At 35.9% G+C, this 13,156-nt stretch overlaps 1 protein-coding gene across 8 annotated transcripts in view; it reads left to right on the top strand.

Moving 5' to 3' along the window:
* CHD9 (chromodomain helicase DNA binding protein 9) overlaps positions 1–13,156 on the top strand; it is an 81,809-nt gene that overhangs the window by 38,746 nt on the left and 29,907 nt on the right. For all 8 annotated transcript variants that reach the window (XM_085235008.1, XM_085235005.1, XM_085235009.1 and 5 more), the window contains 7 exons: positions 4,365–4,476; positions 7,515–7,661; positions 8,317–8,385; positions 8,472–8,527; positions 9,733–9,850; positions 10,314–10,400; positions 11,800–11,937. In XM_085235008.1, the coding sequence (XP_085091134.1) occupies positions 4,365–4,476; positions 7,515–7,661; positions 8,317–8,385; positions 8,472–8,527; positions 9,733–9,850; positions 10,314–10,400; positions 11,800–11,937 (727 nt within the window). The remainder of the gene's footprint in view (positions 1–4,364; positions 4,477–7,514; positions 7,662–8,316; positions 8,386–8,471; positions 8,528–9,732; positions 9,851–10,313; positions 10,401–11,799; positions 11,938–13,156) is intronic.

Raw genomic sequence — 13,156 nt, 5'->3', positions numbered from 1 at the left:
TCCTTTGAGATCTGCATATAGAGAAAATTTATAGCGTAATTCTTTCTGGTGGATCACAGTTAGTTATGAATTAGTAGCAATTATTTGCTAGGCAGCCTGTGTTTTCTTTCTGAAGTCTCCACTTAAAATTGTTAATCCTCTGACCTGTTTAAGTCGAAGTAGCAAGGCCTTTGGTTTCAGCCCACTGGTTTAAAACTGGATTCAAGAATTAGTAAAGTTCTGTGCCATAAAGATTGGTAAAGATAAATGAATAAGTTGTTTTTTGTTTTTTTTTAACCAAGCATATGACAAACTATTAGCAGTGTAAGAATGCGTGTATCATGTATTTAGGGTTACCAAATGTGTCACCTTCAGATGTTGATTATTGATCAACTTAACTCTTTACAATTAAGTTACTTTACAATTTTTGTGAGGACTTCCAAGCCACCCTTCATATGCTGTCTGTTTAGTCATTTATCAGTCTATGTAGGAATCTAAACACTTAATGTTTTGCATAGAGCTTCTAATGATTTACAAGCTTTTTGAATTGTTTATGATTTTGGTTCATCCATTTAAGGTGATAGATATATTTTTTTTTTGTTTAAATATGTCTTTTACCACTTTATGTAAGGGATTGAAGAGTTACAAATTTGTGAACATTCTGTTGTTCAGAAAAGTAGATTGGCATTTAGATTATATCGCTCTCAAGTATTCCCACCTACTCAAACACAAAATTAAATATCACGGCCCTGATGAAAAGCAGCAGCTCTGCATTAGTGATATAAAGGGTGATATCATTAGAGTACCTAGTTTTTAAAAATAAATAACGAAATAAATCCCCCTCAGGCCTTAGGAATTAGATGTACAGAATTAAATCTGGAGTGGTATCCCTTAAATTCCAGACTATTGCCAGTTATCAGAAATAGTTTCATAATTTAATGTGCTAAAGGAATAGTTGTGGACTCTGGTAGAAAGTCTTTATATCCTCTCTTGTTGATGTGGTGCTGTTAAGGTGGTCTGACTCCTTCCTAACACCAGTTCACAGACTCCTGCTACTGTGAAGGGGGAGGGAAAAGGAAACCATTCACCTGTTATGCTGATCTTGCATTATTTAGGGCTAAGTACAAGAAATCCTAGGGAATTTCCTAGAAATCAGGCATTGTGAATTCTCTTATTGTATGATTTGTATAAGTCAGACAAATGCTGTTTAATAGGTCTGTGCACAAGTGTAAGAGATCTCGTTGGATCTTTTTATTCCATTCGATAGTAACCCTGTTTTTTCATGCCTTCAAAGGGCACAAATGTAAAATTTTGTCATCCTCCTGGGATGTTTGCACATACTGAGCCATGACTCCTTGTCATAGTTTCCTCTGTTCCCAAACTCAAGTTTTGATGCATCACTTGTGTTTAAGTGATGTATTCTTAAGTCTGCTAATTACTGCAAAATATTTGAATGCACAATACTATGGTCTTGTCAGGAAAATAACTAAACATTTTTTTTTCTTGCATTACGATTTCCATTCTGTATGAGCTTGAAATGGCTGCTTGTTCCAAGTAAGACTAGATGAGTGCTTAAAAAAAATCTGTCTGCAATCCAAAAGTTATTAATTAGAGATATATTTGGAGGAGGAGACAGTGGGTAACATTGGGTGTTAGTATTATTTATTAAACATATGCTGAAATGATGAGAGCAGCTGTTTTTATACTACCAGTACATCTCCCATTTGAAGAAGATACGCAATCTTATCAAGGAGATATCTGCTTTGTATTTTGCCAATAGAATTTTTAGCAAAGGTTTTAGTGATAAAAAACACTAATGCTGTAGTTCTTTACTAGTAATTAAATAAAATGCTTTGACTACAGGTTAAAGTACTTGAAAGGTGGCTTTTCACATACGAATATCCAGTTATTTACTGTTTCTCTGTTTTAAGAATTAAAAATGATGCATTAATGGTATGCTTTGAAAGTCAGCAATATCCTGCTGTTTCTTACATGCCTAATATGTTTGCTGTTTTCTTTCTTTTCTAATACCTCTTCACGTTCAGTGTTTTGAAGGCTTCTTCATAATTTTAAAGCTCTTAAAAGTGCTGACAACTTTGCAGTGGCGTTGTTCCCCTATCAGAAGGAAGGGGAATGAACCAGGTTCTAACTGGCTGTTAGTTTTGTAAGGAAGAAGTTGCAGCGTGCAGAGATCTGCTCCTCAAATGGTGGTACTTTGAGTCGTGGTTTTGTAGACATAGAACACTTCAGGAGTTATGTGCTAAGGATGAAAAGTAGCCACTCCTGAGGTGGCTTCTTTCTGGTCTCTTCCACTGTTGTAAGTTTCTCATCATTTTTATTTTACTTTGTTGATAAAGAAGAAGGAAAAAAAAAAAAAGTGTTGAATTAATCTACCTTGCCTAATCATTTTATTTCTCTATTACATAATACGACACTTTAAAAACGCAAGTGAAAGTGAAATTGGAATGGAGTCCAGTGATATGATTTATTCTGAGTCTGCAGTGTGCTGTTTCCTTTTCACAGAAACAGAAAGAGAGTTGCTGTTCAGAACAGTTTGTTTCAGCTTTGCAGAAGGGATGGTAGCCAAGTATCTTTATCCTTTCCTGCAGAGATTTACAAACTGGCAAAGCAACTTGCTCTCAGTCAAAAAAAAAAAAATAAATCTCAGAATTGATCCAGTTTTCAGGCTTCCAAAAACCATTGTTTTCACGTAGCACATTTTCTAATAAGTTTTTGGCCAAAATATGGGCAGATTGCATTTTTACTAATAGAAATGCATGACTTTAGCACCATGCTGTCATTCAGCAACTTCTGATATCGAAGAGCGTTGTGGTTCTGGGCTCTGGATCAGAAGGAATCGAATCTATGCATGTATTCCTCTTCTTGGCATCATACCCACAGAAAAGAAGAAGCATTCAGAGCAGTGACGTGCAGGGAAGATATTAAGAAAATATCAGGAAGATGCACTTGAAGATAAGTACTGGGGGTAGGAAGGGGAAGATGAAGAGAGAGAGACAGATGAAGAGGTGAACACACAGGGACCAGAAGTTAGCTTTGAACAAGCAGCTCTGGAAACAAACAGACCTATCATCATACTTATCGCACATTCATCATGTGTTTGCCACTGAAGTTCAGTTCATACTGAGTCAAAAAAGATGGAAGTAGATAATGTTGTTTTTTTTTAACTGTTCCACTGAATGTAACCTAATGGCTAACAACTGAAAACATTGTGAAAACATTCGTTTTTATGAAGGTCTGTAATCTTTTGGGTCTGCCATGTTATCTTATCTATCCCTAATGTTTTGGTAACTTCATTTTGTTTGTGGACTCCTAGTTTGATTGTCATAAACATCTGATAATTCTCCTAGCTAGACTCTGCCAAAGAGGAACAAATGAGGAAAGTGTTTCAGCCACCACCTTCTCTTTGATGGCTTTCCAGGTGGACAATATTTGGTACTGTTTTGGGATCAAATACATAAGTAATCTGTATAAAAGTGTCTTGTGCTTAACTGGTTCTGTAAAATGGCAGAGACCATTTGTGTGTTGTATCAGTTCTCTTATTTCTGTTACACAGAAGTGATAATTAGATGCCACGTAAAATATATTTTTAAAGAGCAGTGGTTGGCACATCTTCAGTATGAAAAAGGAAATATTTCAACTCTTGTTAGATAAAACAGATTACTTTGTCATAATTTCTAGCGTAAACTTTCAATCTGTATTGAGAAATCATCAGTGCTTGTTCATTAGAATTGAACTGATTTCTTCAGTACAGTGTTCTTAGAGAGAAGTCTGTGTTTTGAATACAGCTTATTGTGGTGTTTTTTAAGACAAACAGATTGGCACAATTTCCTCTTATCTGTTCACTGACAGACTTATACATACAAGCTACACGTGTCAGGCAGCTTTGAATCATTTTAGATCGTTGTCCAGGTAATTTTTAAAATATAGATGAGAAGAAATTTTACAATGAGAAGCTATTTGAAGCAAGTTATTTACTGTCATCATCTGCAGATGATAATTATACTAATTTTATCTGTATAGTTTCTTATTTCAGTCTAAATTCTAGATTTTACATCTCAAATATTTGTTTAAAGATTTATAGTTTTTGATACAGAGAAGTTTGAGATGAAGCTAATTGCTTACCTATAGAGAAACTCACTAATAGGAGTATAAAACATATACTGTCAAGTTGTACCATTCTGTTCTGTAAAGTGTTTTGCGAAGTGTTTTATGACGTGTTTTGCATTCTTAAGGGTGTGGGGCTTCTTGATTTCTATAGTAACAAGAATTGAGGGTATTGCTTATGGATTTGGCATTGTTCTTAAGCTCGAAGTAAACTGGTATATAGCAGTCAATTAGATGATTTTATTTTTTTCCCCTAACAGGAAGCTAATCATCACGCTGGGTAAGAAACAGAAAAGAAAAAATGAATCTTCAGATGAATTGTCTGATGCTAAGCAGACTCCGCAGAAGTCATTGAAAGATGAAGATTCACAAGTAAGTGATCAGAATTGTTCCCTCTTAAATTTGTATTTGTCTACAGGTTTTCTTTTTCCCATCTCTCCAGTGAATTATTTCTTTTCATACAGTGGCAGTTGGCTGCCTCTTTCTGTCACTCATGTCTGTCTCTTATAGATGACAATCCTTATGTTACCATTTCAGCATGCCAGTAGGCTCTAGTTGAATCTATGAGGACTGTTCCGAAAGTAATGCAGCCTATTTTATGATGTTGGCCCACAACATCAGAGGCAAGTGTTGGTGGTATGGCAGTAGAGGTTCAACCTTCCCATCAATATCCTGTTACATTTTGTTGCCTTGTGACAGAGGGGCAGTCTGAGAAAATGATGTCTGACATGGAAGTATTTATGCAGCAAAGATGTCACTGAATTCCTCTATATGGAAAAAATGGCACTCATGACATTCATTGACACTTGCTGAATGTTTATGGAGACCAAACAGTGGATGTGAGCACACTGGGGTGATGGGTGGTGTGTTTCAGCAGTGGTGACAGTGATGTGAAATACAAGATGCGCTCTGGATGGGAATGGAAACCTGTCACACCACAAAGTGAAGAGTGTCACAATCAGCTCATCTGAACAGATCACCTGATGGTGGTGCTTGTGTGGAAAAATAGTGTTTTGTAGGTGGGAATTTACTCTATCAACTAGTGTTATTGTGCTCTTTGCATCTGTTGTAGTTTCCATGGAAAAAATAGAGGAGGCATTAATTTCAGAGCAACCAATGTAGAACGCAGCTGAAGGAAGTGCAGGATTGAGAGTTAAAGTGGTAGTCATTCTGTTCCAGAATCTCTCCCTTTTAACTGTATTCACTGTTTTAATAGATAGCCCTGGTATAATCATTTGCAAAATTCATGCACAAGGAAGTATGAACTATGTAAGTGATTGTATCTTATTCATATGCATATTAGTAACAGAACTGTAACTCTCTTCCTTTGGGCAGATTCCATTAAAATGTAAGATTTCATTCTGAAAATGTGCAGGTTTTTATTCTGTGGCAGTTTCATTGAAGGAGATGTAATCAATATTTATAATAAATTGTTGAGTAAAAATTAATTGTATGATCTGATGATAATGTCAGAAAATAATCATCACGTGCAGAGCTGACCTTTAGTATTTTGCAGATGATAATGATGGGGGGGAAAAAGGGATCAGAAGCCATTTACAGGAACGGCTTTCTATTAATTTAGGTGATAAAGTGCCTTAGGTAAATGTTACCTGGAAGGGAGCATGGAATGCTTTATTCCTCAGGGTGTTTGTCTTAGTGTGGATGGCCTGTTTAGTTAGATGTAAAAGGAAGTAAAAAGTGGTTTGATGTTCTGAAGAACTATAGGTTAACAATTAAAATCCTGTCATCGCATAAATATAAACTTGTGGGTCAACAGCTGTAATTCAGAAGACTGGAGATCTTTCCTTTTTGGTTATTGATTTGGGTTTTCTGCTATTTAATTTTAGTATTAAATAATTCTTGCATGAAGGGAAAAGAGTGGTGATATTGAGTGGTATCGTGGAAAGAGAAGAATTGTGCTGCTGAATGCCACGTAACACTGCTCTGTCTAACTGCAGAGGAGTTGGGGAGAAGCATAACAAGAAGAACATCCATTACTTTCCTTCATTTCTGCTCTAATTCATTCTCTGTTTAATTTTTCAAACATGGTCATAATTTTCTTTTCCTATTGCAAGTAGCTTTCTATTTCTAAACCCATGGGAGCAGTAATTTTAGGTTATTCTCCCTTCTTCATTTGGTATGCTTAGTTTCGCAGTAAGTGTATTCTTTAAGTATGCTGATTTATTTTGTGCATCAGATGTTTATATTTATTTACTTGTGACCATATTTCTCAGTTCAGGGAAGTAATACAGCATTTCTCAAACAAGAGAGATTATATATTAACATTGGAGAGCGTACGTTTGCTGATGTTTTATTAATCATTTCATACATCAAATAAAGACATACTGAGAGCCTGAAAATGCTTTTTAACACCTCAGTAGGTTTTGAAAACTTCAACAACTACTTAATGAATAAAACTTGAATGTAGCTCTTCAACCTTTTGTTCCTAATTCCTACCTCATTTTGCGTAGGTCCTATTGAGTAGCATTTTTTAATAAGAATGTTCCTATCATTGTTTTAAACTGTAACGTGACAATTTATGCCTGAAGTTCCTTTTTGCGTTAAATTCCCCCACCACACCTCCCTCCCCTCAACCTCCACACACACACACTTTTTATTGATGAATAGTTATTTTAGCTGCTTTATTGGTGAAAGCTGATTGCTTCACTGTCCTAGCATCTCCAGAAGAGTGATCTGATGCTCATTCTTTGATGGATGCTGTGTTGTGCATGCTTTACTACTTCTCTACCTTACCAAAACACTTCAGAAGTTGTCATTGAAGTATAGCAAGGCCTTTACAATCAACCAGCCAGACCAAGGGTTGAACTTAACAGCCAGGAAGAAAGTTCTGGTTCTGCAATCATGTTGTTACTTAATATCTGCTCTGCAGAAGCCAGTATAATGACACGGATGTTGGGTTTTGGTCTGTTCACAACTTTTTCTTCTTCAACTGACTACTGCACTGTACTGAAATCACCAATGGCTTTTCCTAAATAAATAAAAAAAATACTTTGCTGTGTAGCTCACTATAATGAAATTAATTAAAAGAAACTTGTTTACTTCGCTGATTTTATTTTGGTGAAGATCAGTTCTCTAAAGCTATTGAAATACTGATGCTGTCTCATTGAAGATCTGCTATATATTCTCATGTTCTGTGATTCCTTTTGAACTCTAAAAATAGAAGTATCAAACATTCCTACGAAAAACATTAGGGAAAAAAGGGAAAAAAGTAAAGTTTAATAGTTTGAAAATAATATTTAGTGGCTATTTTTCTGTGATTCACATGCTTCATTTGTTCCATCAAATGTTGACCTTTGATTTTTGGTTTAACTTAAGTATTCTGAAATTTGCAATCCATGGTTAGAGGAAATATTTGGTAAAGCTTCTTGGCTTACTTCTACTCCATGCAGAAGAGAAGATCAAATCGTCAAGTTAAAAGGAAAAAGTATGCTGAAGAAGGAGAAGGAAAACAATCGGAAGAAGAAGCGAAAGCTTCTGCAAAAATCAAAAAGAATTCTGCTCCTTTACCTGCTGAGCAGCCTTTACAATTATTTGTGGTGAGTAAAATCTGCTTTGGTGTTCAGTATAAATCTACTCTTGACACATGCTGCACTGTTTTCATTTTATTTATGTGTTTAACATGTCTGCCAGAGTTGTTGCTTCTCCATCTTTGTGTAATGAAGGTCAGAGCGTGTTTACTGCATCAGAATAATTTAACAACGTAAAAACAATTAAGTCTGTTTTTGGAAAGCATTGGAATCACCACTGCTTGTGAAGGAAATTTATATGACAAGTGTGTATGGAGTCTGATGCTCTTTTACCTGTACTTTTGCATATAGTTCTCTCTATAAATCTATAAAGCCTTCATTTTAAGGTTAAACATCTGGAAGATTTTGGTTTAGTACGGGAATCTATTTTGCAGCCTGAACAGTAATAATCAAATATCAGTTGAATGAAAAAGACAATTGTATTCGGGTACTTTTTTTTTCCTTAAAGCAGACGTGTGTATGTTCAAGGAAGAGTAGGCATATTCACTGTGTTTAAAATTTCTCTACTGGCATGATAGACTGCTACCTTTGAAAGTTGAAGTAACCTGTATTGTTGATCTTTTAACAAGCCACTCTTGTTGATGAAGCTTTTAAGCCTGATATGGTTGAAGAAAGAGCATTTACTGCTATTTGTAATGATGGCATTGTTTTCCTATGTTTATAGGAGAATCCAAGCGAGGAAGATGCAGCAATTGTAGACAAAATTTTATCTTCTAGGATAATAAAGAAAGAAGTAAGTGATTGTCATTGGATGAAATTATATATTTTAAAATAGGTTTCACTTTGGCATTTTACATTTCCCCTAAATTTCCTTCTTAGGTATCTGCTGGGATGACAGTAGAAACAGAAGAGTTTTTTGTAAAATACAAGAACTAGTAAGTATTACCACATTGTTCAGTTGAAGCTGTCGACTGAAGTGTGGACCATATTCATACACCAAAGTTTTGTGCTACTCAAGGATGATTTATGACCAGTTTTTGTCATTTTTCAGATTTCTCTTTGCAAACTTAAAATTGCTAAAAATCTTTGTTATGTTATGAATAATAATTGGCAAGTTAACGCTGTTCTGAAACCTTCTTTGACCAGTAAACTGCCAGCTGTGGTTTCCAAAAGAGTTTTTTGAGAATGTTTATTTATTAAATTCAGCAGGGGCTACGTTGCCTGAGGCTAAGTTTAATTTCATGAATTTAAATGAGCTGTTTTTAGATTTACAGTGTCGAGCGTTTAGGAGAGGCTGGCGTAGGTGTCACTTTCTGTTTTGAAAAGAAAAAGACTCTTCTAGTTATAGAAATGAATTTACATCAGAAGCAGGAGATAAGGAATGAAGAAATGGCTTTTTCCATATTTTGTTTTTCCCCATTTCATACCTGTCTTCTGTCCAGCTCCTAAATCTGACTTCAGAAAGATTCACTTGAGGTACAGTTAGTTGATAAAACTGCCATTGAAAATGGTGCTCATTCTTCTTTCTTCCTTGACCCATCTTCTTCATGTCTCTCCTCTTAAAGGATCTGATTGCATTCTCCTTTCTGATGTGAGCTCTGCTGCTGCTGCTGCTTATGCCATTCACTGATTCTTTAGATTAGTTTAGCTCTGCTGTAGTAGAAGACTACCCTTGAAGAGATGCTCACGTTAAGTATGTGAAAAAGCTAGGTCCAGTTAAGTACTTCAACCCCTGAAGGATATTCTTAATTCTTCTTTTGTTGTTGCTTGCATCTGTGGATTTACAGATATTTTCTGATAAAATGTCAGAATTTGAACTTAAGCTCACTTTTAAATGTGCTTGCTTTTCCTCTCAGGCCACTTGAAAGAAATCTGTGAGTCCAGAGAGTTCTATGGATGCTAGACAAAAAAAAAAAAATACTGCCTTAACTAGATGCATGTTTGGAAGATAATAGATAATACAGTTATTTGGAAGAATAAATCTTTAATTATTGCAGTGAATTCTGTCTTAAATGATAAAATATTTTCTCGTTGGAGTGAAATTTTGGTTTATAAACTGAATTATTTTAACTGTATGTTAAAAATAGATAGTAAGCCATGGCTTACATTAATATATTAATGTTAATCTCTGTAATTTCAGCTCTTATCTCCACTGTGAGTGGGCCACAGAACAGCAGCTTTTAAAGGATAAAAGAATCCAGCAGAAAATAAAACGGTTCAAACTAAGGCAAGCACAAAGAGCTCACTTTTTTGCAGATGTGAGTATGAAATACTCAAAAGTTATGATGAATATTTGTTATTAAAATGCAATAGCTGAATGCTGAGAAAATTTAGCCATTAAGACTGGGTTTGCATTGCAGTTGGGGGTTGTTTGTTTAACATAATTGTAAGAGCAGGCCTTCTGGAGTCACTGACCTAACCTGGCTTGTATGGCTTGGTAAATATAGGATTATTGGGATAACTACTTTCATGTGATAATGAGGGAAAGATTATTTTTGTGTGGCTAGGTTCTCCAGTATATAAACTTCCCAAGACAAAACATGATGGCTAAGTAAATTCGTTTAGGGAGGGGTTGTGGTTTGCAAAGCATCAGTAGTTTCCAATTATCAAATTTATTCATTCTTGATCAGATTTTATCTGTGATGAGACCAAGTTCCAGCATATGCCAGCTTTTTTTTTTTTTTTTTCCCTTTCAACTTATGTATTATTCTTACATCATAGATGGAAGAAGAACCTTTTAATCCTGACTATGTCGAAGTAGATCGGGTATTAGAAGTCTCTCTTTGTGAAGATAAAGACACTGGTGAGGTAAGTGTATCTTAAAACATGTCAAGATGATGTACCTGACTGGTAATAGTATTTCTAGCAGATTTCAGAGTTAACATATTCATGATTTCATCATGATTTTAATCCTCAATAGTATTTTCATTGATCCACATCAGTCTTGCCATTACCTTGCATTACCATGTTTTTTTTGAAATCGCAGCTCAACAGCTTTTCTTTTTACTAATATGTAAAAGTAGAAGATGCTTGCGTGGTTACTGATGCAAAGGTGAGTTGTGGTACTTACCATGTGAGTTGAGACAAAAGACTGATCCTGTCTGTCAAGTAGTGACAAGGAGTCACTATGGAAAAGGCACAAGAAGGCAAGCAATAAATATCTCCAATGGTGGTTCCTTCTTCCTTTCTCACTCTACCCTCAGGCTTTTGACAATCAGCAGTTGAGAAGCTGCCAGTGGGCTCCTCCTTCAGTATTCAACTAAGCTCTTTCTGCACCCAATATGTGTTGTCTGCTCCAAAAGTAATGCCTCATATTTTATAGTTTTGGCCCAAGATGTCTAAAATGGATGTTGATGGTGTGGCAGTAGTTGCTGAACCTTCCCATCAGTAGTCCATTAAATTTTGTTGCCATGTGACACATGGCAGCAGAGGGGCAGTCTGACCAGACGGTGTCAGGTGAAGCAAAAGTGTGTCATTGAATTCCAGTGCAGAAAAAATGGCACCCACTGACATTAATTGATGCTTAACGTTTATGGGGACCAAACAGTGGATGCACCCCAGCACTGTGGGGTAATGGGTGGTGTGTTTTGGCAGTGGTGATAGCAACATGAAAGCCAATCACATTGCAGACAGGTGTGCAGTTTTACAATCTCAGCATATAGTCAGTCTCTTGTTCATTGCTTGCAAAAATGCAGAGCTAATAGTGGTGACTGTGTTGAAAAATAGTGAGTTGTAGCTGAGAACTTACTCTGTCAGTGTTGCTGTGCTCTTTGTATCTGTAGTTTTCATGGAAACAGGTAGGAGGCATTACATTTGGACCAACCTCACAAGAAAGTGAGATTAAAAAAATGGCTGAAGTAGCCTGATTTGAGAATGAAGGATATGTTCTAGGCAACACATCTATTAAATTCTTTTGGGGTTTTTTTGGTCATTTCCACAATTATCAGAAACATAGCAATTCATCTTCCCTAAGACTGACACTTACGTGTGGGTAAGCAGGATTAAAAAGTATTCCAGAGTTGTACAAGAAGTAAAAAAAAAATATATATGAGAAGCCAAGGATAAGTACACAGATTACTCAGAAAGTATTAGAAATGTATTTTTCTTTCCAGGTATATCCTATAAGTTAGCTGCTCATGTAGTAAGATATATTAACAATCTGTATATTAAATTGAAAGCTGATAACATTCAGAATTTTCTTCTGCAGCCTGTTGTTTACTATTTAGTAAAATGGTGTTCGTTGCCATATGAAGACAGTACGTGGGAGCTGAAAGAAGATGTAGATCAAGCAAAAATAGAAGAATTTGAACAATTGCAAGCTTCCAGGCCTGACTCAAGGAGATTGGTAAAATTATACCTATTTTACTTGTCTGTCTTGGCAAATTAGATTTTATCTTCTCCACTGTAAACTTCTGTGTTAAAATGTAAGACTTACTAACTTTCTATGTGAAGGATTTGTGAGCTTACCTAAGTTACCTAAGGATAATATTTTCATCTAAATTGTAACTCTGTTAAAAAGAAAAATAAACATTTGGAGGAAATATGAAGCATTACAACTTTCTAAGCTTTTAACTAAGTGATGAGCAACACACTGAAAACGGCTATTATACGGTATAAGCACCATTAAGATGAGGAGAAAACAGAATAAAATATATTCATCCTCTTGCAGAAACCCAAGTGAAGTCTTGTGCTTTAGCACTAAAGGAAGTTGACAAGCAGGCCTGTCAAACAGATTCCATAATTACTTCCTGCTTTCATTTTTCTTCTTTTAATAACGAGATAGCTGAAAGGAAGAAAAATACATGTAACAAGGAAATGTGTGTTGTCTTTAAGTTATCAATCTTCTGTCTCAGAGTAGGAGGGGAAAAAAATACTACTTCTATTTAAAGTCCTGTATATGTCACTGTCGTTGCTTACCCTGACTTAAGACACAGGAGTGGTGCACCGCACTTGCTCTAATTATTTTTTTGTAACTGAATTTATGTAACTGAATATGCACAGTATTTTAATTTGTAGGATTTTATTTTAATCTTCTTTTGTCTACAAATAATGACAGGAGTCATGGCTAACCTCTTAAGATTATATTTTTCGTTTTTATGGTATTTATTTAAAACCCTGCTATTTTGGCATTTGAGAAGGCCTTGATAATATACATCTCTGTTACTGTATTTGGCTTGGAGAGAAAAGAATTATTGAAGTGCAACTGTACTACTGATAGCCATGACAGCATCAGCAACAAGTATTTTTTGTTCCAGGCTCCAGCACGTACAAGGGAGTATTTGCTGAGTGCAACCCTGCCAGTGGGAGCGTGGCTCCTCCTGGTGTGGGGATGTGGGCAGATGCTTGCTGGTGGTGGAGAGGAGGAGGCCACAGCAGGGGAAAGCAACCCCTGCTTGGGGAGGGGGTGCCAGAGGATGCTGACACTGGAAATACAGACACACAGAATTCAGTTCCAAGTTGCCATCTAAGGCTACATGAGTCAAGAGTAAATGCAAGCTTTCATAAATCATGGGAAATGTAAAAAAGTACAGCTGATCAGAAAAGATCTTACTAAAACCGTTTTG

The sequence above is a fragment of the Meleagris gallopavo genome, chromosome 13, assembly GCF_905368555.1.
Source record: "Meleagris gallopavo chromosome 13, MGAL_WU_HG_1.1, whole genome shotgun sequence".
NCBI lineage: Eukaryota > Metazoa > Chordata > Aves > Galliformes > Phasianidae > Meleagris > Meleagris gallopavo.
Note: the sequence above shows the minus strand (reverse complement) of the source record. Positions and strands in the feature narration are given on the sequence as shown.